Raw genomic sequence first — 23,789 nt, 5'->3', positions numbered from 1 at the left:
CAAAAAATCGCTCTATCATGACCCAAAATCTGATCCTGGCCATATTTACAATGAGAAGTTTTGTTTGATTATTGGTTAGGATTTGGTGGTATCACCACCGTGGCTTAAGTTCGATTCCCAATCTGGTGGAAAATTTCATTGTGTCCATACTTTTAACATTCGTCAGAATATCTATTGAGTCAGTCTTTGTAGGAGGTTTCGTCTGTAACCATTTTTGTATGAACACAAAATGAATGCTTTTTCTCTATAGTTTCAGTTCTTTTCAAGTTCAAATCGCTACATTGAGATGGTCAACAGTAACATAACTGTAAGTCCTTTTAGGCTAATTAACTTAAACTTATCAAAGTGTATATAAGGACTCCCATAGGAGTTCATCCAAGTACAGCTGTACACTCATCTTGCAAGATATCAGCTCCCTGATGGTCTAGTGGCTAGGATTCGGCGCTCTCACCGCCGCGGCCCGGGTTCGATTCCCGGTCAGGGAAGCACTCTTTAGTTACTGAATAGTACAGGTCATTTATAAAAGCGAATATCATGAAGGTAGGTGCCAAAATATGCTGAAATTGAGTGTGTCTTGATTCAAAGAAAAGACAAAACTCAAAAAATCTCCCTAGCATGACCCAAAATCTGATCCTGGCCATATTTACAATGAGAAGTTTTGTTTGATTATTGGTTAGGATTTGGTGGTATCACCACCGTGGCTTAAGTTCTATTCCCAATCTGGTGGAAAATTTCATTGTGTCCATACTTTTAACATTCGTCAGAATATCTATTGAGTCAGTCTTTGTAGGAGGTTTTGTCTGTAACCATTTTTGTATGAACACAAAATGAAGGCTTTTTCTCTATAGTTTCAGTTCTTTTCAAGTTCAAATCACAACATTGAGATGGTCAACAGTAACATAACTGTATGTCCTTTTTGGCTAATTAACTTAAACCTACTAAAGTATATATGCACTCCCATAGAAGTTCATCCAAGTACAGCTGTACACTCATCTTGCAAGATATCAGCTCCCTGATGGTCTAGTGGCTAGGATTCGGCGCTCTCACCGCCGCGGCCCGGGTTCGATTCCCGGTCAGGGAAGGACTATTTAGTTACTGAATAGTACAGGTCATTTATAAAAGCGAATATCATGAAGGTAGGTGCCAAAATATGCTGAAATTGAGTGTGTCTTGATTCAAAGAAAAGACAAAACTCAAAAAATCTCCCTGGCAATACCCAAAATCTGATCATGGCCATATTTACAATGAGAAGTTTTGTTTGATTATTGGTTAGGATTTGGCGGTATCACCACCGTGGCTTAGGTTCAATTCCCAATCTGGAGGAAAATTTCATTGCGTCCATACTTTTAACATTCGTCAGAATATTTATTGAGTCAGTCTTTGTAGGAGGTTTTGTCTGTAACCATTTTCGTATGAACACAAAATGAATGCTTTTTCTCTATAGTTTCAGTTCTTTTCAAGTTCAAATCGCTACATTGGGATGGTCAACAGTAACACAACTGTATGTCCTTTTTGGCTAATTAACTTAAACCTACTAAAGTATATATGGACTCCCATAGAAGTTCATCCAACTACAGGTCTACACTCATCTTGCTAGATATCAGCTCCCTGATGGTCTAGTGGCTAGGATTCGGCGCTCTCACCGCCGCGGCCCGGGTTCGATTCCCGGTCAGGGAAGGACTCTTTAGTTACTGAATAGTACAGGTCATTTATAAAAGCGAATATCATGAAGGTAGGTGCCAAAATATGCTGAAATTGAGTGTGTCTTGATTCAAAGAAAAGACAAAACTCAAAAAATCTCTCTATCATGACCCAAAATCTGATCCTGGCCATATTTACAATGAGAAGTTTTGTTTGATTATTGGTTAGGATTTGGTGGTATCACCACCGTGGCTTAAGTTCGATTCCCAATCTGGTGGAAAATTTCATTGTGTCCATACTTTTAACATTCGTCAGAATATCTATTGAGTCAGTCTTTGTAGGAGGTTTTGTCTGTAACCATTTTTGTATGAACACAAAATGAATGCTTTTTCTCTATAGTTTCAGTTCTTTTCAAGTTCAAATCGCTACATTGAGATGGTCAACAGTAACATAACTGTAAGTCCTTTTAGGCTAATTAACTTAAACTTATCAAAGTGTATATAAGGACTCCCATAGGAGTTCATCCAACTACAGGTCTACACTCATCTTGCTAGATATCAGCTCCCTGATGGTCTAGTGGCTAGGATTCGGCGCTCTCACCGCCGCGGCCCGGGTTCGATTCCCGGTCAGGGAAGGACTCTTTAGTTACTGAATAGTACAGGTCATTTATAAAAGCGAATATCATGAAGGTAGGTGCCAAAATATGCTGAAATTGAGTGTGTCTTGATTCAAAGAAAAGACAAAACTCAAAAAATCTCCCTGGCATGACCCAAAATCTGATCCTGGCCATATTTACAATGAGAAGTTTTGTTTGATTATTGGTTAGGATTTGGCGGTATCACCACCGTGGCTTAGGTTCAATTCCCAATCTGGAGGAAAATTTCATTGCGTCCATACTTTTAACATTCGTCAGAATATTTATTGAGTCAGTCTTTGTAGGAGGTTTTCTCTGTAACCATTTTTGTATGAACACAAAATGAAGGCTTTTTCTCTATAGTTTCAGTTCTTTTCAAGTTCAAATCACAACATTGAGATGGTCAACAGTAACACAACTGTATGTCCTTTTTGGCTAATTAACTTAAACCTACTAAAGTATATATGGACTCCCATAGGAGTTCATCCAAGTACAGCTGTACACTCATCTTGCTAGATATCAGCTCCCTGATGGTCTAGTGGCTAGGATTCGGCGCTCTCACCGCCGCGGCCCGGGTTCGATTCCCGGTCAGGGAAGCACTCTTTAGTTACTGAATAGTACAGGTCATTTATAAAAGCGAATATCATGAAGGTAGGTGCCAAAATATGCTGAAATTGAGTGTGTCTTGATTCAAAGAAAAGACAAAACTCAAAAAATCTCCCTAGCATGACCCAAAATCTGATCCTGGCTATATTTACAATGAGAAGTTTTGTTTGATTATTGGTTGGATTTGGTGGTATCACCACCGTGGCTTAAGTTCGATTCCCAATCTGGTGGAAAATTTCATTGTGTCCATACTTTTAACATTCGTCAGAATATCTATTGAGTCAGTCTTTGTAGGAGGTTTTCTCTGTAACCATTTTTGTATGAACACAAAATGAAGGCTTTTTCTCTATAGTTTCAGTTCTTTTCAAGTTCAAATCACAACATTGAGATGGTCAACAGTAACATAACTGTATGTCCTTTTTGGCTAATTAACTTAAACCTACTAAACTATATATGCACTCCCATAGAAGTTCATCCAAGTACAGCTGTACACTCATCTTGCTAGCTATCAGCTCCCTGATGGTCTAGTGGCTAGGATTCGGCGCTCTCACCGCCGCGGCCCGGGTTCGATTCCCGGTCAGGGAAGGACTCTTTAGTTACTGAATAGTACAGGTCATTTATAAAAGCGAATATCATGAAGGTAGGTGCCAAAATATGCTGAAATTGAGTGTGTCTTGATTCAAAGAAAAGACAAAACTCAAAAAATCGCTCTATCATGACCCAAAATCTGATCCTGGCCATATTTACAATGAGAAGTTTTGTTTGATTATTGGTTAGGATTTGGTGGTATCACCACCGTGGCTTAAGTTCGATTCCCAATCTGGTGGAAAATTTCATTGTGTCCATACTTTTAACATTCGTCAGAATATCTATTGAGTCAGTCTTTGTAGGAGGTTTCGTCTGTAACCATTTTTGTATGAACACAAAATGAATGCTTTTTCTCTATAGTTTCAGTTCTTTTCAAGTTCAAATCGCTACATTGAGATGGTCAACAGTAACATAACTGTAAGTCCTTTTAGGCTAATTAACTTAAACTTATCAAAGTGTATATAAGGACTCCCATAGGAGTTCATCCAAGTACAGCTGTACACTCATCTTGCAAGATATCAGCTCCCTGATGGTCTAGTGGCTAGGATTCGGCGCTCTCACACCGCCGCGGCCGGGTTCGATTCCCGGTCAGGGAAGGACTATTTAGTTACTGAATAGTACAGGTCATTTATAAAAGCGAATATCATGAAGGTAGGTGCCAAAATATGCTGAAATTGAGTGTGTCTTGATTCAAAGAAAAGACAAAACTCAAAAAATCTCCCTATCATGACCCAAAATCTGATCCTTGCCATATTTACAATGAGAAGTTTTGTTTGATTATTGGTTAGGATTTGGCGGTATCACCACCGTGGCTTAGGTTCAATTCCCAATCTGGAGGAAAATTTCATTGCGTCCATACTTTTAACATTCGTCAGAATATTTATTGAGTCAGTCTTTGTAGGAGGTTTTGTCTGTAACCATTTTCGTATGAACACAAAATGAATGCTTTTTCTCTATAGTTTCAGTTCTTTTCAAGTTCAAATCACTACATTGAGATGGTCAACAGTAACATAACTGTATGTCCTTTTAGGCTAATTAACTTAAACTTATCAAAGTGTATATAAGGACTCCCATAGGAGTTCATCCAAGTACAGCTGTACACTCATCTTGCAAGATATCAGCTCCCTGATGGTCTAGTGGCTAGGATTCGGCGCTCTCACCGCCGCGGCCCGGGTTCGATTCCCGGTCAGGGAAGCACTCTTTAGTTACTGAATAGTACAGGTCATTTATAAAAGCGAATATCATGAAGGTAGGTGCCAAAATATGCTGAAATTGAGTGTGTCTTGATTCAAAGAAAAGACAAAACTCAAAAAATCTCCCTAGCATGACCCAAAATCTGATCCTGGCTATATTTACAATGAGAAGTTTTGTTTGATTATTGGTTAGGATTTGGTGGTATCACCACCGTGGCTTAAGTTCGATTCCCAATCTGGTGGAAAATTTCATTGTGTCCATACTTTTAACATTCGTCAGAATATTTATTGAGTCAGTCTTTGTAGGAGGTTTTGTCTGTAACCATTTTCGTATGAACACAAAATGAATGCTTTTTCTCTATAGTTTCAGTTCTTTTCAAGTTCAAATCGCTACATTGGGATGGTCAACAGTAACACAACTGTATGTCCTTTTTGGCTAATTAACTTAAACCTACTAAAGTATATATGGACTCCCATAGAAGTTCATCCAACTACAGGTCTACACTCATCTTGCTAGATATCAGCTCCCTGATGGTCTAGTGGCTAGGATTCGGCGCTCTCACCGCCGCGGCCCGGGTTCGATTCCGGTCAGGGAAGCACTCTTTAGTTACTGAATAGTACAGGTCATTTATAAAAGCGAATATCATGAAGGTAGGTGCCAAAATATGCTGAAATTGAGTGTGTCTTGATTCAAAGAAAAGACAAAACTCAAAAAATCTCCCTGGCATGACCCAAAATCTGATCCTGGCCATATTTACAATGAGAAGTTTTGTTTGATTATTGGTTAGGATTTGGCGGTATCACCACCGTGGCTTAGGTTCAATTCCCAATCTGGAGGAAAATTTCATTGTGTCCATACTTTTAACATTCGTCAGAATATTTATTGAGTCAGTCTTTGTAGGAGGTTTTGTCTGTAACCATTTTCGTATGAACACAAAATGAATGCTTTTTCTCTATAGTTTCAGTTCTTTTCAAGTTCAAATCGCTACATTGGGATGGTCAACAGTAACACAACTGTATGTCCTTTTTGGCTAATTAACTTAAACCTACTAAAGTATATATGGACTCCCATAGAAGTTCATCCAACTACAGGTCTACACTCATCTTGCTAGATATCAGCTCCCTGATGGTCTAGTGGCTAGGATTCGGCGCTCTCACCGCCGCGGCCCGGGTTCGATTCCCGGTCAGGGAAGGACTCTTTAGTTACTGAATAGTACAGGTCATTTATAAAAGCGAATATCATGAAGGTAGGTGCCAAAATATGCTGAAATTGAGTGTGTCTTGATTCAAAGAAAAGACAAAACTCAAAAAATCTCTCTATCATGACCCAAAATCTGATCCTGGCCATATTTACAATGAGAAGTTTTGTTTGATTATTGGTTAGGATTTGGTGGTATCACCACCGTGGCTTAAGTTCGATTCCCAATCTGGTGGAAAATTTCATTGTGTCCATACTTTTAACATTCGTCAGAATATCTATTGAGTCAGTCTTTGTAGGAGGTTTTGTCTGTAACCATTTTTGTATGAACACAAAATGAATGCTTTTTCTCTATAGTTTCAGTTCTTTTCAAGTTCAAATCGCTACATTGAGATGGTCAACAGTAACATAACTGTAAGTCCTTTTAGGCTAATTAACTTAAACTTATCAAAGTGTATATAAGGACTCCCATAGGAGTTCATCCAACTACAGCTGTACACTCATCTTGCTAGATATCAGCTCCCTGATGGTCTAGTGGCTAGGATTCGGCGCTCTCACCGCCGCGGCCCGGGTTCGATTCCCGGTCAGGGAAGGACTCTTTAGTTACTGAATAGTACAGGTCATTTATAAAAGCGAATATCATGAAGGTAGGTGCCAAAATATGCTGAAATTGAGTGTGTCTTGATTCAAAGAAAAGACAAAACTCAAAAAATCTCCCTGGCAATACCCAAAATCTGATCCTGGCCATATTTACAATGAGAAGTTTTGTTTGATTATTGGTTAGGATTTGGCGGTATCACCACCGTGGCTTAGGTTCAATTCCCAATCTGGAGGAAAATTTCATTGCGTCCATACTTTTAACATTCGTCAGAATATTTATTGAGTCAGTCTTTGTAGGAGGTTTTCTCTGTAACCATTTTTGTATGAACACAAAATGAATGCTTTTTCTCTATAGTTTCAGTTCTTTTCAAGTTCAAATCACAACATTGAGATGGTCAACAGTAACATAACTGTATGTCCTTTTTGGCTAATTAACTTAAACCTACTAAAGTATATATGCACTCCCATAGAAGTTCATCCAAGTACAGCTGTACACTCATCTTGCAAGATATCAGCTCCCTGATGGTCTAGTGGCTAGGATTCGGCGCTCTCACCGCCGCGGCCCGGGTTCGATTCCCGGTCAGGGAAGCACTCTTTAGTTACTGAATAGTACAGGTCATTTATAAAAGCGAATATCATGAAGGTAGGTGCCAAAATATGCTGAAATTGAGTGTGTCTTGATTCAAAGAAAAGACAAAACTCAAAAAATCTCCCTAGCATGACCCAAAATCTGATCCTGGCTATATTTACAATGAGAAGTTTTGTTTGATTATTGGTTAGGATTTGGTGGTATCACCACCGTGGCTTAAGTTCGATTCCCAATCTGGTGGAAAATTTCATTGTGTCCATACTTTTAACATTCGTCACAATATCTATTGAGTCAGTCTTTGTAGGAGGTTTCGTCTGTAACCATTTTTGTATGAACACAAAATGAATGCTTTTTCTCTATAGTTTCAGTTCTTTTCAAGTTCAAATCGCTACATTGAGATGGTCAACAGTAACATAACTGTAAGTCCTTTTAGGCTAATTAACTTAAACTTATCAAAGTGTATATAAGGACTCCCATAGGAGTTCATCCAAGTACAGCTGTACACTCATCTTGCTAGATATCAGCTCCCTGATGGTCTAGTGGCTAGGATTCGGCGCTCTCACCGCCGCGGCCCGGGTTCGATTCCCGGTCAGGGAAGCACTCTTTAGTTACTGAATAGTACAGGTCATTTATAAAAGCGAATATCATGAAGGTAGGTGCCAAAATATGCTGAAATTGAGTGTGTCTTGATTCAAAGAAAAGACAAAACTCAAAAAATCTCCCTAGCATGACCCAAAATCTGATCCTGGCCATATTTACAATGAGAAGTTTTGTTTGATTATTGGTTAGGATTTGGTGGTATCACCACCGTGGCTTAAGTTCGATTCCCAATCTGGTGGAAAATTTCATTGTGTCCATACTTTTAACATTCGTCACAATATCTATTGAGTCAGTCTTTGTAGGAGGTTTTGTCTGTAACCATTTTTGTATGAACACAAAATGAATGCTTTTTCTCTATAGTTTCAGTTCTTTTCAAGTTCAAATCACAACATTGAGATGGTCAACAGTAACATAACTGTATGTCCTTTTTGGCTAATTAACTTAAACCTACTAAAGTATATATGCACTCCCATAGAAGTTCATCCAAGTACAGCTGTACACTCATCTTGCAAGATATCAGCTCCCTGATGGTCTAGTGGCTAGGATTCGGCGCTCTCACCGCCGCGGCCCGGGTTCGATTCCCGGTCAGGGAAGCACTCTTTAGTTACTGAATAGTACAGGTCATTTATAAAAGCGAATATCATGAAGGTAGGTGCCAAAATATGCTGAAATTGAGTGTGTCTTGATTCAAAGAAAAGACAAAACTCAAAAAATCTCCCTAGCATGACCCAAAATCTGATCCTGGCTATATTTACAATGAGAAGTTTTGTTTGATTATTGGTTAGGATTTGGTGGTATCACCACCGTGGCTTAAGTTCGATTCCCAATCTGGTGGAAAATTTCATTGTGTCCATACTTTTAACATTCGTCAGAATATCTATTGAGTCAGTCTTTGTAGGAGGTTTTCTCTGTAACCATTTTCGTATGAACACAAAATGAATGCTTTTTCTCTATAGTTTCAGTTCTTTTCAAGTTCAAATCACTACATTGAGATGGTCAACAGTAACATAACTGTATGTCCTTTTTGGCTAATTAACTTAAACCTACTAAAGTATATATGCACTCCCATAGAAGTTCATCCAAGTACAGCTGTACACTCATCTTGCAAGATATCAGCTCCCTGATGGTCTAGTGGCTAGGATTCGGCGCTCTCACCGCCGCGGCCCGGGTTCGATTCCCGGTCAGGGAAGGACTATTTAGTTACTGAATAGTACAGGTCATTTATAAAAGCGAATATCATGAAGGTAGGTGCCAAAATATGCTGAAATTGAGTGTGTCTTGATTCAAAGAAAAGACAAAACTCAAAAAATCTCCCTGGCATGACCCAAAATCTGATCCTGGCTATATTTACAATGAGAAGTTTTGTTTGATTATTGGTTAGGATTTGGCGGTATCACCACCGTGGCTTAGGTTCAATTCCCAATCTGGTGGAAAATTTCATTGTGTCCATACTTTTAACATTCGTCAGAATATTATTGAGTCAGTCTTTGTAGGAGGTTTTCTCTGTAACCATTTTCGTATGAACACAAAATGAATGCTTTTTCTCTATAGTTTCAGTTCTTTTCAAGTTCAAATCACAACATTGAGATGGTCAACAGTAACACAACTGTATGTCCTTTTTGGCTAATTAACTTAAACCTACTAAAGTATATATGCACTCCCATAGAAGTTCATCCAAGTACAGCTGTACACTCATCTTGCAAGATATCAGCTCCCTGATGGTCTAGTGGCTAGGATTCGGCGCTCTCACCGCCGCGGCCCGGGTTCGATTCCCGGTCAGGGAAGCACTCTTTAGTTACTGAATAGTACAGGTCATTTATAAAAGCGAATATCATGAAGGTAGGTGCCAAAATATGCTGAAATTGAGTGTGTCTTGATTCAAAGAAAAGACAAAACTCAAAAAATCTCCCTAGCATGACCCAAAATCTGATCCTGGCTATATTTACAATGAGAAGTTTTGTTTGATTATTGGTTAGGATTTGGTGGTATCACCACCGTGGCTTAAGTTCGATTCCCAATCTGGTGGAAAATTTCATTGTGTCCATACTTTTAACATTCGTCACAATATCTATTGAGTCAGTCTTTGTAGGAGGTTTCGTCTGTAACCATTTTTGTATGAACACAAAATGAATGCTTTTTCTCTATAGTTTCAGTTCTTTTCAAGTTCAAATCGCTACATTGAGATGGTCAACAGTAACATAACTGTAAGTCCTTTTAGGCTAATTAACTTAAACTTATCAAAGTGTATATAAGGACTCCCATAGGAGTTCATCCAAGTACAGCTGTACACTCATCTTGCTAGCTATCAGCTCCCTGATGGTCTAGTGGCTAGGATTCGGCGCTCTCACCGCCGCGGCCCGGGTTCGATTCCCGGTCAGGGAAGCACTCTTTAGTTACTGAATAGTACAGGTCATTTATAAAAGCGAATATCATGAAGGTAGGTGCCAAAATATGCTGAAATTGAGTGTGTCTTGATTCAAAGAAAAGACAAAACTCAAAAAATCTCTCTATCATGACCCAAAATCTGATCCTGGCCATATTTACAATGAGAAGTTTTGTTTGATTATTGGTTAGGATTTGGTGGTATCACCACCGTGGCTTAAGTTCGATTCCCAATCTGGTGGAAAATTTCATTGTGTCCATACTTTTAACATTCGTCACAATATCTATTGAGTCAGTCTTTGTAGGAGGTTTTGTCTGTAACCATTTTTGTATGAACACAAAATGAATGCTTTTTCTCTATAGTTTCAGTTCTTTTCAAGTTCAAATCACAACATTGAGATGGTCAACAGTAACATAACTGTATGTCCTTTTTGGCTAATTAACTTAAACCTACTAAAGTATATATGCACTCCCATAGAAGTTCATCCAAGTACAGCTGTACACTCATCTTGCAAGATATCAGCTCCCTGATGGTCTAGTGGCTAGGATTCGGCGCTCTCACCGCCGCGGCCCGGGTTCGATTCCCGGTCAGGGAAGCACTCTTTAGTTACTGAATAGTACAGGTCATTTATAAAAGCGAATATCATGAAGGTAGGTGCCAAAATATGCTGAAATTGAGTGTGTCTTGATTCAAAGAAAAGACAAAACTCAAAAAATCTCCCTAGCATGACCCAAAATCTGATCCTGGCTATATTTACAATGAGAAGTTTTGTTTGATTATTGGTTAGGATTTGGCGGTATCACCACCGTGGCTTAGGTTCAATTCCCAATCTGGTGGAAAATTTCATTGTGTCCATACTTTTAACATTCGTCAGAATATTTATTGAGTCAGTCTTTGTAGGAGGTTTTGTCTGTAACCATTTTCGTATGAACACAAAATGAATGCTTTTTCTCTATAGTTTCAGTTCTTTTCAAGTTCAAATCACAACATTGAGATGGTCAACAGTAACATAACTGTATGTCCTTTTTGGCTAATTAACTTAAACCTACTAAAGTATATATGGACTCCCATAGGAGTTCATCATAGTACAGCTGTACACTCATCTTGCAAGATATCAGCTCCCTGATGGTCTAGTGGCTAGGATTCGGCGCTCTCACCGCCGCGGCCCGGGTTCGATTCCCGGTCAGGGAAGCACTCTTTAGTTACTGAATAGTACAGGTCATTTATAAAAGCGAATATCATGAAGGTAGGTGCCAAAATATGCTGAAATTGAGTGTGTCTTGATTCAAAGAAAAGACAAAACTCAAAAAATCTCCCTAGCATGACCCAAAATCTGATCCTGGCTATATTTACAATGAGAAGTTTTGTTTGATTATTGGTTAGGATTTGGTGGTATCACCACCGTGGCTTAAGTTCGATTCCCAATCTGGTGGAAAATTTCATTGTGTCCATACTTTTAACATTCGTCAGAATATTTATTGAGTCAGTCTTTGTAGGAGGTTTTGTCTGTAACCATTTTCGTATGAACACAAAATGAATGCTTTTTCTCTATAGTTTCAGTTCTTTTCAAGTTCAAATCGCTACATTGAGATGGTCAACAGTAACACAACTGTATGTCCTTTTTGGCTAATTAACTTAAACCTACTAAAGTATATATGGACTCCCATAGAAGTTCATCCAACTACAGGTCTACACTCATCTTGCTAGATATCAGCTCCCTGATGGTCTAGTGGCTAGGATTCGGCGCTCTCACCGCCGCGGCCCGGGTTCGATTCCCGGTCAGGGAAGGACTCTTTAGTTACTGAATAGTACAGGTCATTTATAAAAGCGAATATCATGAAGGTAGGTGCCAAAATATGCTGAAATTGAGTGTGTCTTGATTCAAAGAAAAGACAAAACTCAAAAAATCTCCCTGGCATGACCCAAAATCTGATCCTGGCCATATTTACAATGAGAAGTTTTGTTTGATTATTGGTTAGGATTTGGCGGTATCACCACCGTGGCTTAGGTTCAATTCCCAATCTGGAGGAAAATTTCATTGCGTCCATACTTTTAACATTCGTCAGAATATTTATTGAGTCAGTCTTTGTAGGCGGTTTTGTCTGTAACCATTTTCGTATGAACACAAAATGAATGCTTTTTCTCTATAGTTTCAGTTCTTTTCAAGTTCAAATCGCTACATTGGGATGGTCAACAGTAACACAACTGTATGTCCTTTTTGGCTAATTAACTTAAACCTACTAAAGTATATATGGACTCCCATAGAAGTTCATCCAACTACAGGTCTACACTCATCTTGCTAGATATCAGCTCCCTGATGGTCTAGTGGCTAGGATTCGGCGCTCTCACCGCCGCGGCCCGGGTTCGATTCCGGTCAGGGAAGGACTCTTTAGTTACTGAATAGTACAGGTCATTTATAAAAGCGAATATCATGAAGGTAGGTGCCAAAATATGCTGAAATTGAGTGTGTCTTGATTCAAAGAAAAGACAAAACTCAAAAAATCTCCCTATCATGACCCAAAAACTGATCCTGGCCATATTTACAATGAGAAGTTTTGTTTGATTATTGGTTAGGATTTGGCGGTATCACCACCGTGGCTTAAGTTCGATTCCCAATCTGGTGGAAAATTTCATTGTGTCCATACTTTTAACATTCGTCACAATATCTATTGAGTCAGTCTTTGTAGGAGGTTTCGTCTGTAACCATTTTTGTATGAACACAAAATGAATGATTTTTCTCTATAGTTTCAGTTCTTTTCAAGTTCAAATCGCTACATTGAGATGGTCAACAGTAACATAACTGTATGTCCTTTTTGGCTAATTAACTTAAACCTATCAAAGTGTATATAAGGACTCCCATAGGAGTTCATCCAAGTACAGCTGTACACTCATCTTGCTAGATATCAGCTCCCTGATGGTCTAGTGGCTAGGATTCGGCGCTCTCACCGCCGCGGCCCGGGTTCGATTCCCGGTCAGGGAAGGACTCTTTAGTTACTGAATAGTACAGGTCATTTATAAAAGCGAATATCATGAAGGTAGGTGCCAAAATATGCTGAAATTGAGTGTGTCTTGATTCAAAGAAAAGACAAAACTCAAAAAATCTCCCTGGCATGACCCAAAATCTGATCCTGGCCATATTTACAATGAGAAGTTTTGTTTGATTATTGGTTAGGATTTGGCGGTATCACCACCGTGGCTTAGGTTCAATTCCCAATCTGGAGGAAAATTTCATTGCGTCCATACTTTTAACATTCGTCAGAATATTTATTGAGTCAGTCTTTGTAGGAGGTTTCGTCTGTAACCATTTTTGTATGAACACAAAATGAATGCTTTTTCTCTATAGTTTCAGTTCTTTTCAAGTTCAAATCGCTACATTGGGATGGTCAACAGTAACACAACTGTATGTCCTTTTTGGCTAATTAACTTAAACCTACTAAAGTATATATGGACTCCCATAGAAGTTCATCCAACTACAGGTCTACACTCATCTTGCTAGATATCAGCTCCCTGATGGTCTAGTGGCTAGGATTCGGCGCTCTCACCGCCGCGGCCCGGGTTCGATTCCCGGTCAGGGAAGGACTCTTTAGTTACTGAATAGTACAGGTCATTTATAAAAGCGAATATCATGAAGGTAGGTGCCAAAATATGCTGAAATTGAGTGTGTCTTGATTCAAAGAAAAGACAAAACTCAAAAAATCTCCCTATCATGACCCAAAATCTGATCCTGGCCATATTTACAATGAGAAGTTTTGTTTGATTATTGGTTAGGATTTGGTGGTATCACCACCGTGGCTTAAGTTCGATTCCCAATCTGGTGGAAAATTTCATTGTGTCCATACTTTTAACATTCGTCAGAATATCTATTGAGTCAGTCTTTGTAGGAGGTTTTGTCTGTAACCATTTTTGTATGAACACAAAATGAATGCTTTTTCTCTATAGTTTCAGTTCTTTTCAAGTTCAAATCGCTACATTGAGATGGTCAACAGTAACATAACTGTAAGTCCTTTTAGGCTAATTAACTTAAACTTATCAAAGTGTATATAAGGACTCCCATAGGAGTTCATCCAAGTACAGCTGTACACTCATCTTGCTAGATATCAGCTCCCTGATGGTCTAGTGGCTAGGATTCGGCGCTCTCACCGCCGCGGCCCGGGTTCGATTCCCGGTCAGGGAAGGACTCTTTAGTTACTGAATAGTACAGGTCATTTATAAAAGCGAATATCATGAAGGTAGGTGCCAAAATATGCTGAAATTGAGTGTGTCTTGATTCAAAGAAAAGACAAAACTCAAAAAATCTCCCTATCATGACCCAAAAACTGATCCTGGCTATATTTACAATGAGAAGTTTTGTTTGATTATTGGTTAGGATTTGGCGGTATCACCACCGTGGCTTAAGTTCGATTCCCAATCTGGTGGAAAATTTCATTGTGTCCATACTTTTAACATTCGTCAGAATATCTATTGAGTCAGTCTTTGTAGGAGGTTTTGTCTGTAACCATTTTTGTATGAACACAAAATGAATGCTTTTTCTCTATAGTTTCAGTTCTTTTCAAGTTCAAATCACTACATTGAGATGGTCAACAGTAACATAACTGTAAGTCCTTTTAGGCTAATTAACTTAAACTTATCAAAGTGTATATAAGGACTCCCATAGAAGTTCATCCAAGTACAGCTGTACACTCATCTTGCTAGATATCAGCTCCCTGATGGTCTAGTGGCTAGGATTCGGCGCTCTCACCGCCGCGGCCCGGGTTCGATTCCGGTCAGGGAAGGACTCTTTAGTTACTGAATAGTACAGGTCATTTATAAAAGCGAATATCATGAAGGTAGGTGCCAAAATATGCTGAAATTGAGTGTGTCTTGATTCAAAGAAAAGACAAAACTCAAAAAATCTCCCTATCATGACCCAAAAACTGATCCTGGCCATATTTACAATGAGAAGTTTTGTTTGATTATTGGTTAGGATTTGGTGGTATCACCACCGTGGCTTAAGTTCGATTCCCAATCTGGTGGAAAATTTCATTGTGTCCATACTTTTAACATTCGTCACAATATCTATTGAGTCAGTCTTTGTAGGAGGTTTCGTCTGTAACCATTTTTGTATGAACACAAAATGAATGATTTTTCTCTATAGTTTCAGTTCTTTTCAAGTTCAAATCGCTACATTGAGATGGTCAACAGTAACATAACTGTGTGTCCTTTTTGGCTAATTAACTTAAACCTATCAAAGTGTATATAAGGACTCCCATAGGAGTTCATCCAAGTACAGCTGTACACTCATCTTGCTAGATATCAGCTCCCTGATGGTCTAGTGGCTAGGATTCGGCGCTCTCACCGCCGCGGCCCGGGTTCGATTCCCGGTCAGGGAAGGACTCTTTAGTTACTGAATAGTACAGGTCATTTATAAAAGCGAATATCATGAAGGTAGGTGCCAAAATATGCTGAAATTGAGTGTGTCTTGATTCAAAGAAAAGACAAAACTCAAAAAATCTCCCTGGCAATACCCAAAATCTGATCCTGGCCATATTTACAATGAGAAGTTTTGTTTGATTATTGGTTAGGATTTGGCGGTATCACCACCGTGGCTTAGGTTCAATTCCCAATCTGGAGGAAAATTTCATTGCGTCCATACTTTTAACATTCGTCAGAATATCTATTGAGTCAGTCTTTGTAGGAGGTTTTGTCTGTAACCATTTTTGTATGAACACAAAATGAATGCTTTTTCTCTATAGTTTCAGTTCTTTTCAAGTTCAAATCACTACATTGAGATGGTCAACAGTAACATAACTGTATGTCCTTTTTGGCTAATTAACTTAAACCTACTAAAGTATATAAGGACTCCCATAGAAGTTCATCCAAGTACAACTCTATAATCGTCTTTATGGATATCAGCTGCCTGATGGTCTAGTGGCTAGGATTTGGCGCTCTCACCGCCACAACACAAAATGAATGCTTTTTCTCTATAGTTTCAGTTCCTAAAGGAGTTTTAAATCGAAAAAAAAAACAAAAAAAAAACTGGACTTGATTATTTGTCTGGGAAGACGTTTCACCTCTCATCCAAGAGGCTTCATCAGTTCATGTACGCATCTCACCAGGCTGGGACTGGTCCTACTTTCTGGTGTGGAGACCCAGGTATTTAACCTCTTGTGGGCGTTCACAAGGCTGATGATGTCACTGGTTCCGTTTTGTGCTCCAAGTGTCAATGACAGTCGACAGTCAGAGGTGCAAGCTTTTACTGAACACATTAACTCAGTGGACAAAAACATCAAGTTCACCAGAGAGGATGCCAAGGACAATAGTTTGCCTTTCTTAGATTGTGACGTCCACATGGAAAAGGACAGGAGCCTCCACATTGGGGTATACAGAAAACCCACGCATACGGACCAATATCTACTTTTCGACTCACACCACCTGGAACACAAGCTTGGTGTTATCAGAACCCTGCAACATAGAGCTGATAACGTGCCTACCAGCTCACAGGCCCAAGGGGCAGAACACAAGCACCTGAAGGTTGCCCTCACAACTTGTGGTTACCCTAGCTGGACCTTTGTGAAAACTGCAGCTACTTCCAGAAAGAAAACCAGCAAAGTGGTTGAGAAAGAAAAACTAAACAAGAGAAACAACATAGTCATTCCATATGTGTCTGGAGTATCAGAAAAACTCAGGAGGATCTTCAACAAACACCGTATCCCTGTGTATTTCAAACCCAGCAACACACTCAGACAGAGGCTGGTACATCCCAAGGACAGAACACCACACACCAAGCAATCTGGTGTATGCAGTCCGGTGTAACGAGGAATGCAATGACCTCTACATTGGAGAAACGAAACAACCACTGCATAAACGCATGGCCCAACACAGGAGAGCTAACTCCTCAGGTTTGGACTCTGCTGTCCATTTACATCTCAAGGAGAAAGCCCACTCCTTTGAGGACAGCAATGTCCACATCCTAGACAGAGAGGACAGTTGGTTTGAAAGAGGAGTAAAAGAGGCCATCTATGTAAAAGTAGAGAAACGATCCCTCAACAGGGGAGGAGGTCTCAGACACCACCTATCTCCAATTTACAATGCTGCCCTTTCATCCCTTCCCAGGAGATTCAACAATCTAGCCTCTAAGAATAACAACTGTTCACAAGTGGCAAGTGACTCCAACGACCATCGTTATAACACAATAGAGCACTAACGAAGTCGAAACCAACTTTCCACCAACGACAGTCATGCAAACGACTGTCGTTGACACTTGGAGCACAAAAGGGAACCAGTGACATCATCAACCTTGTGAACGCCCACAAGAGGTTAAATACCTGGGTCTCCACACCAGAAAGTAGGACCAGTCCCAGCTTGGTCAGATGCGTACATGAACTGATGAAGCCTCTTGGATGAGAGGTGAAACGTCTTCCCAGACAAATAATCAAGTCCAGTTGTTTTTTCGATTTAAAACTCCTTTAGGATACTATGACCTGGACAAAGGAGAATATGCACAAGCCCCTCCTACAAAGACTGACTCAATAGATATTCTGACGAATGTTAAAAGTATGGACACAATGAAATTTTCCACCAGATTGGGAATCGAACTCAAGGCACGGTGGTGATACCTCCAAATCCTAACCAATAATCAAACAAAACTACTCATTGTAAATATGGCCAGGATTAGATTTTGGGTCATGCTAGGGAGATTTTTTGAGTTTTGTCTTTTCTTTGAATCAAGACACACTCAATTTCAGCATATTTTGGCACCTACCTTCATGATATTCGCTTTTATAAATGACCTGTACTATTCAGTAACTAAAGAATCCTTCCCTGACCGGGAATCGAATCCAGGCCGCGGCAGTGAGAGCGCCGAATCCTAGCCACTAGACCATCAGGGAGCTGATATCTAGCAAGATGAGTGTACAGCTGTACTTGGATGAACTCCTATGGGAGTCCTTATATACACTTTGATAGGTTTAAGTTAATTAGCCAAAAAGGACATACAGTTATGTTACTGTTGACCATGTCAATGTAGTGATTTGAACTTGAAAACAACTGAAACTATAGAGAAAAATCATTCATTTTGTGTTCATACGAAAATGGTTACAGACAAAACCTCCTACAAAGACTGACTCAATAGATATTTTGACGAATGTTAAAGGTATGGACACAATGAAATTTTCCTCCAGATTGGGAATCGAACCTAAGCCACGGTGGTGATACTGCCAAATCCTAACCAATAATCAAACAAAACTTCTCATTGTAAATATGGCCAGGATCAGATTTTGGGTATTGCCAGGGAGATTTTTTGAGTTTTGTATTTTCTTTGAATCAAGACACACTCAATTTCAGCATATTTTGGCACCTACCTTCATGATATTCGCTTTTATAAATGACCTGTATTATTCAGTAACTAAAGAGTCCTTCACTAAACGGGAATCGAACCCGGGTCACGGCGGTGAGAGCGCCGAATCCTAGCCACTAGACCATTAGGGAGCTGATACCTGGTAAGATCAGTGTAGACCTGTACTTGGATGAACTATGAGCTATGGGAATCCTTATATACACTTTGATAGGTTTAAGTTAATTAACAAAAAAGGACATACAGTTATGTTACTGCTGACCATTCCAATACAGTGATTTGACAGTATGCAACAATTAGAATTAATACAGCCTCTTTCAAGAGGTCCCGACATTCATACACATTCATTCATTAGTGTTTCATAAAAGACATTCTTCCCACCTTTGGCCCGTCTTGCAGGATGTTCAGACGATGAAGGACATGCTGGGAGAATGCCCTAAACATTCCTTCACTGTAGCAGTCTGAGATCTGCCATCAGCACACAACAGAAAGTTTCCATTTTAGTCACATATGCAATTTATTTTTCATCCATTCAATTCAAAATATTGTATTAAAATTATTATTTTGTTATAGGTTGTATATCATCATGCTAAAATATTAACAATATTTTTCATTATTATGAAAATTTACTGAGTTAAACATGAATTGAAGGTAAATTGAATCTGGCCACATTTGTGTGCTACCACATTGGACTGGGAGTCTAAGTCTGACAATTGTAAACATATTTCCCAATCTCAAATAAATATCATATCATATGAGCCTACGCATTACTTAAGTCTGAGAATTTCCCACATGCACTTCTGCAGTGCAGCTCTAAATGTGAGCACATGAATATAAACATGGCATGTGCTGCAGGGGCAATCAAATGCATCAGCTTGAGGCTGACCTATCAATATTTCACACCTCAAGGCAGCAACCACAGGACAGCACATATTTACATGGTATCATCTTAATAGTAATCTCCTTAGAATTATCATTTAAATAAGCACTTGCTGAGCTTTTGAAAAATCACATACATTTTTGATCTGAACTGCATGTTTATGACTAAACAATCACTGTGCATGAATCTATCAAAAAATGTGAGATAAAATGGAGACACAAACAAGGCAGCATTGAAAGTGTTGGACACTACAATTTGTTCAAAGCAAAAACCTTTGTAAAGTACATCCTGTTTGTGGCTACACACATAGATATGTGAGGGGTAACTTACGAGAGGTGTGTTGTAAAAGAGGCCATATCTCATTCTTGGAAGGAGGGAGAAGAAGGCATCTTTGAAACAAACCTAGGAACAAGTATGAATAGAGCAATGAAGGAAGTATACAGCATGGCACAGAAATCTGTTTGCTTGTATGTCATGGTGTAAGACACACACGATGGAATATTGTTGGAAGAATTGCTAATTTCCCATCTGTTCAGTCATACTAACTTCAGCTTTTTATATTTATATTTCAACTAGACCATTGTTGCTGCTTGTGGAAACACCAAACAATATATTTCCTGTGTGCCAGAGGATTCTTCCAGGAAGAAAACAAACCAGTACCAGAGAGCTATAACAGCACTCTTAATTACCTTAATGGATTACTACTGCAAACAACTACTTTTGTTTGGTATTTCTAAACAACCGAAATTAAGTAAGTGATGATTTCAACTCCTCTACAAAGAACAGGCATACAAGGACCACTCAGAGGTGACATTATACCTACTCTTTTCGAGTCATAGGTCTTCAGGTGGATGATGTCATACTCTGAGAAGGCCTTCCAAGTTTCACTGAACAGATCGCCATAACCATAAAAACTCTGGTGAAAAGACATACAAAGAAGGGAACAAATGTTGATTAATGTTACAATTGAAACCTGAACCTTTGAAAGGTTTTCAAACTCTGCCGGTTGTATTTTTCTGAAGTTTTGGTTTTATACAAAGTCTTTTAGCACACTATTATCTGACAGCCTGACCCTGTTTGGTTTGAAGTGCGCAGTTTGCGATGAAAGGTCACTGCTTTCCTCCTCCCTGTCAGTTTTGTCTCCCTCCCTCTTCTTTTTTCTCTCTTTCCTTTTTCCTCTTTACCTCTATGCACAGAGAGGGAACAATGGGCCGGATAGGGCTGCCAGTAAATCATTCCGTTTTTCAACTGGTGTTTCCCATTGATGTCTTCATGAGGCACTCATACTGCTGACTTGTTAAACAAAATCTTGTGTTGTGATCCAAGAACAGATTTGAAACACCTATAATCTAAGCCCAGCCTAAGGATTTGTTCATAAATGGAACTATTTATTTCTTATGTAGCTATAAGATATAAGCAGTCACCAATCCATTTGAGACAGGCCACATGGGAATACCCTGCTTTATGTGTTATTTTGGCAGATAAGTTAAGGTGTAACATGAACATCTGAAACATTTGTCTTCTTTTGCCTCAGTCTGAAAGGGTGACATAAAATGCAGTAAACAAGTACGTCATGCATGAATTGCTGTAATTTCCAGTTTTAATAGCAGGCATATTCCTCTCAATTAGATCAGCTACGTTCAGCTAATAACAACCCACCGTGTCCCACATGACAATGTTGATATCTGTGCTGAAGGAGTTGTTAATGTGCTGGGAGATGTAGAGGTTGACAAAGTCACAGAAATGGTGGTACATGTTGACCCCTATTAGAAAAACACAGTTATTATGTTGTCATTGTCACAAATGAAAACAGAAAATGAGTGATCTGTGAATATCAGTCTGTTTTAGACCTTTTTATTCTCTAAAAAGAATAATAAGCTAGAGACAAGTTTTCAATACATTATTTTTAGAAGCCAGTTTTGGCAGAATCATTGTTAAGTGTGAATCAACTGGAAGGTTGATTCCAGGAAAATCTTAATACAGTGTTTAGCCTCAAACAAGTTAAATGTGTACACATGTACAGAACACATGCGTATCATTTTCTATGAAGGCACAATGACAGTTTAGGTTTTAGCTACTTATTTAGATTTTTTAAACTGAGTCACGTAAATCGTTGTTACTTACCAGCATCCAGTTTCATAAAAATGGTGGGTTTTTCGATGATGATTTCACAGTGTCCATCCTCTATGGGATGAAAGTCCAGCTCTGTGTATGTCTGCAGCTCAGCATACCTACAAAAACAGCACATCACATCAATGTCGTAATATAAATAGAAATGTACAGGTAGCACACCATGGAAATAACAAGCATTACAAAAAAAAGTGATTTGACTTCGAAGAGCATTGGGCTTGGTGAGTGCCCATTTTCCTTTTGGTTCAATGCTATATAGGGTTAGGGTGCTATAGACAGGTCACAGACAGGATTGTTTGAGTAGTTTAGAGTGGTGAGGCAAATCCAGAAGATTAGGAAAGGTCCAGCTGTCAAGTGTATAAGGCTGTGTCAAGACACACAACAGCTTTTTGATACAAGGCTAATGTTGGTCTGAACAGTTTACAGAGTATGGAGGTTGAATAATTACAAATGCAATAATTTACTGTCATTATTAATGTCATGCTATTACAATTAATAATATAACATGTCTTAAAATGACAATAAGACATAATACAACAAATTTCTATATTAGATGCATATAATGGGCACTACTTTACACAGACAGTCAAATTTGCTGACTCGGTATATGACTATTGTAGTAACTGCATATAATTCTTTCTACTAATAATGTAAAATGTGAAGCGAGCCAGCCAGGAGTCGAACCTAGAATCTTCTGATCCGTAGTCAGACGCGTTATCCATTGCGCCACTGGCCCACTGCCACAGCACATGGTTTTAACAAAACACAAGCACAAACTCCACCCCCCCTCCCCACATTTCTGACTGGTCCCGTCTCACCCTCCCCTTTGGGCACTGCATTGTGTTTTCCACTGCTTTAAGATACATGATCAGTGAGGAGGACTACTACTCCTGGTGACAGCCTGTTGTTCTTAGCTCTTATAGCTCGCTCTACATGTTTTTGTGTCTGGAACAGTTGGTCTGACTCAAAGTAAACTTGATGCATGCTGTAAATGCAAGAAAGCCACTAATGCCTAGATTAAAACCTACAAATGCCTGTTCTTTACCAGGGTGGAAAACAATATCAGCAGTACACAGGGGGCCTGCACAGTAAAGTCATACTGAAATTATGTCTTTTCTATCTATTTGCAGTCATGTTTCAGCACTTGCCATTCTCAGTTGAATTCACAAAATCAAGGAAGATAGAGGGGTGTACATGCAGATCATACAGTCCGGACCATTAACAATCAATTTACAAATCAACCTTATATGGACGCATAAACCATGTACATGTAACCTATAGATGGTTGTGATACAATGGAAAAACCGTCACTTATCATTAACTCCCTGGTGGTCTAGTGGCTAGGATTGGCTAATTAACTTAAACCTATCAAAGTGTATATAAGGACTCCCATAGGAATTCATCCAAATACAGCTGTACACTCATCTTGATATGCATCAGCTCCCTGATGGTCTAGTGGCTAGGATTCGGCGCTCTCACCGCCGCGGCCCGGGTTCGATTCCCGGTCAGGGAACATCCCTTTACTTACTGAATAATATAAGCCGTGAATAAAAGCTTATTACTTGCAGGTAGGTGCCAAAATATGCTGTAAGTGAGTTTTAATTTAAACAAAAGGCTAAATCCAAATAAAAGGTCACTAGCCTTACCAAAAAAATCTGTCCTGACCATATCTGCAATGACAAGTAAGGAATTTGTGAGAATGTTGGGTAGGATTTGGCACTCCCAGCACCGTGGCCTGGTTCGATTCCCGGTCAATGAATATCTGCTTACTTACTGAATAATACAGGCCATGAGTAAAAGCCTGTAATATATAACAAAATCGGTTCAAAAATATTTATTATCAACTCCCTGGTGGTCTAGTGGTTAGGATTTGGCGCTCTCACCGCTGCGGCCGGGGTTCGATTCCCTGTCAGGGAATCACTTTTTGGACTCTTTTAGTAACCATAAACCCATGTTTTCTCAAATTCCCAGGAGATCATGCCATAGTCTTTGGCTAAAGCTCGCAAACTGAGTGTGTGAATGTGTGTGTCCTGCCTCACCAAGACTGCAAGGGGCTCTTGTGCTCTCCCTCGGCAGCAAGCGCTCGTTTGTTCAGTCTGCAATGACCACCAATCTCACCCTTCTGAATGAAGTCCTCCATGTATCTGCAGAATAAAAATGGGTAGGTTCCAAGGCACTTTCTCATCAGAATCAGGGTCATGCTTTTTTGAAGGATATTTGAATTGTATTGTAATTTGAATTGTACTGACCTCTCATGACTTCTGCGTGTCTTCCGCAAGTCCAGATAAAGGTTAGTTGCCTTACAGAATCTAGTGTGGCTACTGCATTTTAATGATGAGTCCCCCTGAAAAATATAAAAAATTTGAACTACTCAGTATTCAAGTACTATTAATAAACTAATAAACTAAAAAAACG

General features: G+C 39.3%; 1 protein-coding gene and 29 non-coding genes across 30 annotated transcripts in view; 28 read left to right on the top strand and 2 right to left on the bottom strand.

Moving 5' to 3' along the window:
• Positions 1 to 23,789, bottom strand: part of eogt (EGF domain-specific O-linked N-acetylglucosamine (GlcNAc) transferase) — a 39,639-nt gene that overhangs the window by 13,270 nt on the left and 2,580 nt on the right. The window contains exons 5-11 of the mRNA XM_056364984.1: positions 23,624 to 23,718; positions 23,414 to 23,518; positions 21,369 to 21,475; positions 20,904 to 21,007; positions 20,068 to 20,160; positions 19,575 to 19,646; positions 18,746 to 18,832 (exon numbers count right to left, since the gene is read on the bottom strand). Coding sequence (XP_056220959.1) covers positions 18,746 to 18,832; positions 19,575 to 19,646; positions 20,068 to 20,160; positions 20,904 to 21,007; positions 21,369 to 21,475; positions 23,414 to 23,518; positions 23,624 to 23,718 — 663 coding nt within the window. The remainder of the gene's footprint in view (positions 1 to 18,745; positions 18,833 to 19,574; positions 19,647 to 20,067; positions 20,161 to 20,903; positions 21,008 to 21,368; positions 21,476 to 23,413; positions 23,519 to 23,623; positions 23,719 to 23,789) is intronic.
• trnae-cuc (transfer RNA glutamic acid (anticodon CUC)) lies at positions 414 to 485 on the top strand. The gene has a single exon. It is a non-coding gene; the product is annotated as a tRNA-Glu (tRNA).
• On the top strand, positions 1,010 to 1,081 carry trnae-cuc (transfer RNA glutamic acid (anticodon CUC)). Its single transcript has one exon. It is a non-coding gene; the product is annotated as a tRNA-Glu (tRNA).
• On the top strand, positions 1,606 to 1,677 carry trnae-cuc (transfer RNA glutamic acid (anticodon CUC)). The gene has a single exon. It is a non-coding gene; the product is annotated as a tRNA-Glu (tRNA).
• On the top strand, positions 2,204 to 2,275 carry trnae-cuc (transfer RNA glutamic acid (anticodon CUC)). The gene has a single exon. It is a non-coding gene; the product is annotated as a tRNA-Glu (tRNA).
• On the top strand, positions 2,800 to 2,871 carry trnae-cuc (transfer RNA glutamic acid (anticodon CUC)). Its single transcript has one exon. It is a non-coding gene; the product is annotated as a tRNA-Glu (tRNA).
• On the top strand, positions 3,395 to 3,466 carry trnae-cuc (transfer RNA glutamic acid (anticodon CUC)). Its single transcript has one exon. It is a non-coding gene; the product is annotated as a tRNA-Glu (tRNA).
• trnae-cuc (transfer RNA glutamic acid (anticodon CUC)) lies at positions 3,993 to 4,065 on the top strand. The gene has a single exon. It is a non-coding gene; the product is annotated as a tRNA-Glu (tRNA).
• trnae-cuc (transfer RNA glutamic acid (anticodon CUC)) lies at positions 4,592 to 4,663 on the top strand. The gene has a single exon. It is a non-coding gene; the product is annotated as a tRNA-Glu (tRNA).
• Positions 5,188 to 5,258, top strand: trnae-cuc (transfer RNA glutamic acid (anticodon CUC)). Its single transcript has one exon. It is a non-coding gene; the product is annotated as a tRNA-Glu (tRNA).
• On the top strand, positions 5,783 to 5,854 carry trnae-cuc (transfer RNA glutamic acid (anticodon CUC)). The gene has a single exon. It is a non-coding gene; the product is annotated as a tRNA-Glu (tRNA).
• trnae-cuc (transfer RNA glutamic acid (anticodon CUC)) lies at positions 6,381 to 6,452 on the top strand. The gene has a single exon. It is a non-coding gene; the product is annotated as a tRNA-Glu (tRNA).
• Positions 6,977 to 7,048, top strand: trnae-cuc (transfer RNA glutamic acid (anticodon CUC)). The gene has a single exon. It is a non-coding gene; the product is annotated as a tRNA-Glu (tRNA).
• trnae-cuc (transfer RNA glutamic acid (anticodon CUC)) lies at positions 7,575 to 7,646 on the top strand. Its single transcript has one exon. It is a non-coding gene; the product is annotated as a tRNA-Glu (tRNA).
• On the top strand, positions 8,171 to 8,242 carry trnae-cuc (transfer RNA glutamic acid (anticodon CUC)). The gene has a single exon. It is a non-coding gene; the product is annotated as a tRNA-Glu (tRNA).
• On the top strand, positions 8,767 to 8,838 carry trnae-cuc (transfer RNA glutamic acid (anticodon CUC)). The gene has a single exon. It is a non-coding gene; the product is annotated as a tRNA-Glu (tRNA).
• On the top strand, positions 9,362 to 9,433 carry trnae-cuc (transfer RNA glutamic acid (anticodon CUC)). Its single transcript has one exon. It is a non-coding gene; the product is annotated as a tRNA-Glu (tRNA).
• trnae-cuc (transfer RNA glutamic acid (anticodon CUC)) lies at positions 9,960 to 10,031 on the top strand. Its single transcript has one exon. It is a non-coding gene; the product is annotated as a tRNA-Glu (tRNA).
• On the top strand, positions 10,556 to 10,627 carry trnae-cuc (transfer RNA glutamic acid (anticodon CUC)). The gene has a single exon. It is a non-coding gene; the product is annotated as a tRNA-Glu (tRNA).
• trnae-cuc (transfer RNA glutamic acid (anticodon CUC)) lies at positions 11,152 to 11,223 on the top strand. Its single transcript has one exon. It is a non-coding gene; the product is annotated as a tRNA-Glu (tRNA).
• trnae-cuc (transfer RNA glutamic acid (anticodon CUC)) lies at positions 11,748 to 11,819 on the top strand. Its single transcript has one exon. It is a non-coding gene; the product is annotated as a tRNA-Glu (tRNA).
• Positions 12,344 to 12,414, top strand: trnae-cuc (transfer RNA glutamic acid (anticodon CUC)). Its single transcript has one exon. It is a non-coding gene; the product is annotated as a tRNA-Glu (tRNA).
• On the top strand, positions 12,941 to 13,012 carry trnae-cuc (transfer RNA glutamic acid (anticodon CUC)). Its single transcript has one exon. It is a non-coding gene; the product is annotated as a tRNA-Glu (tRNA).
• trnae-cuc (transfer RNA glutamic acid (anticodon CUC)) lies at positions 13,537 to 13,608 on the top strand. The gene has a single exon. It is a non-coding gene; the product is annotated as a tRNA-Glu (tRNA).
• Positions 14,135 to 14,206, top strand: trnae-cuc (transfer RNA glutamic acid (anticodon CUC)). The gene has a single exon. It is a non-coding gene; the product is annotated as a tRNA-Glu (tRNA).
• On the top strand, positions 14,733 to 14,803 carry trnae-cuc (transfer RNA glutamic acid (anticodon CUC)). Its single transcript has one exon. It is a non-coding gene; the product is annotated as a tRNA-Glu (tRNA).
• Positions 15,330 to 15,401, top strand: trnae-cuc (transfer RNA glutamic acid (anticodon CUC)). The gene has a single exon. It is a non-coding gene; the product is annotated as a tRNA-Glu (tRNA).
• Positions 22,038 to 22,110, bottom strand: trnar-acg (transfer RNA arginine (anticodon ACG)). Its single transcript has one exon. It is a non-coding gene; the product is annotated as a tRNA-Arg (tRNA).
• trnae-cuc (transfer RNA glutamic acid (anticodon CUC)) lies at positions 22,816 to 22,887 on the top strand. Its single transcript has one exon. It is a non-coding gene; the product is annotated as a tRNA-Glu (tRNA).
• Positions 23,220 to 23,291, top strand: trnae-cuc (transfer RNA glutamic acid (anticodon CUC)). Its single transcript has one exon. It is a non-coding gene; the product is annotated as a tRNA-Glu (tRNA).

The sequence above is a fragment of the Seriola aureovittata genome, chromosome 2, assembly GCF_021018895.1.
Source record: "Seriola aureovittata isolate HTS-2021-v1 ecotype China chromosome 2, ASM2101889v1, whole genome shotgun sequence".
Lineage (NCBI taxonomy): Eukaryota > Metazoa > Chordata > Actinopteri > Carangiformes > Carangidae > Seriola > Seriola aureovittata.
Note: the sequence above shows the minus strand (reverse complement) of the source record. Positions and strands in the feature narration are given on the sequence as shown.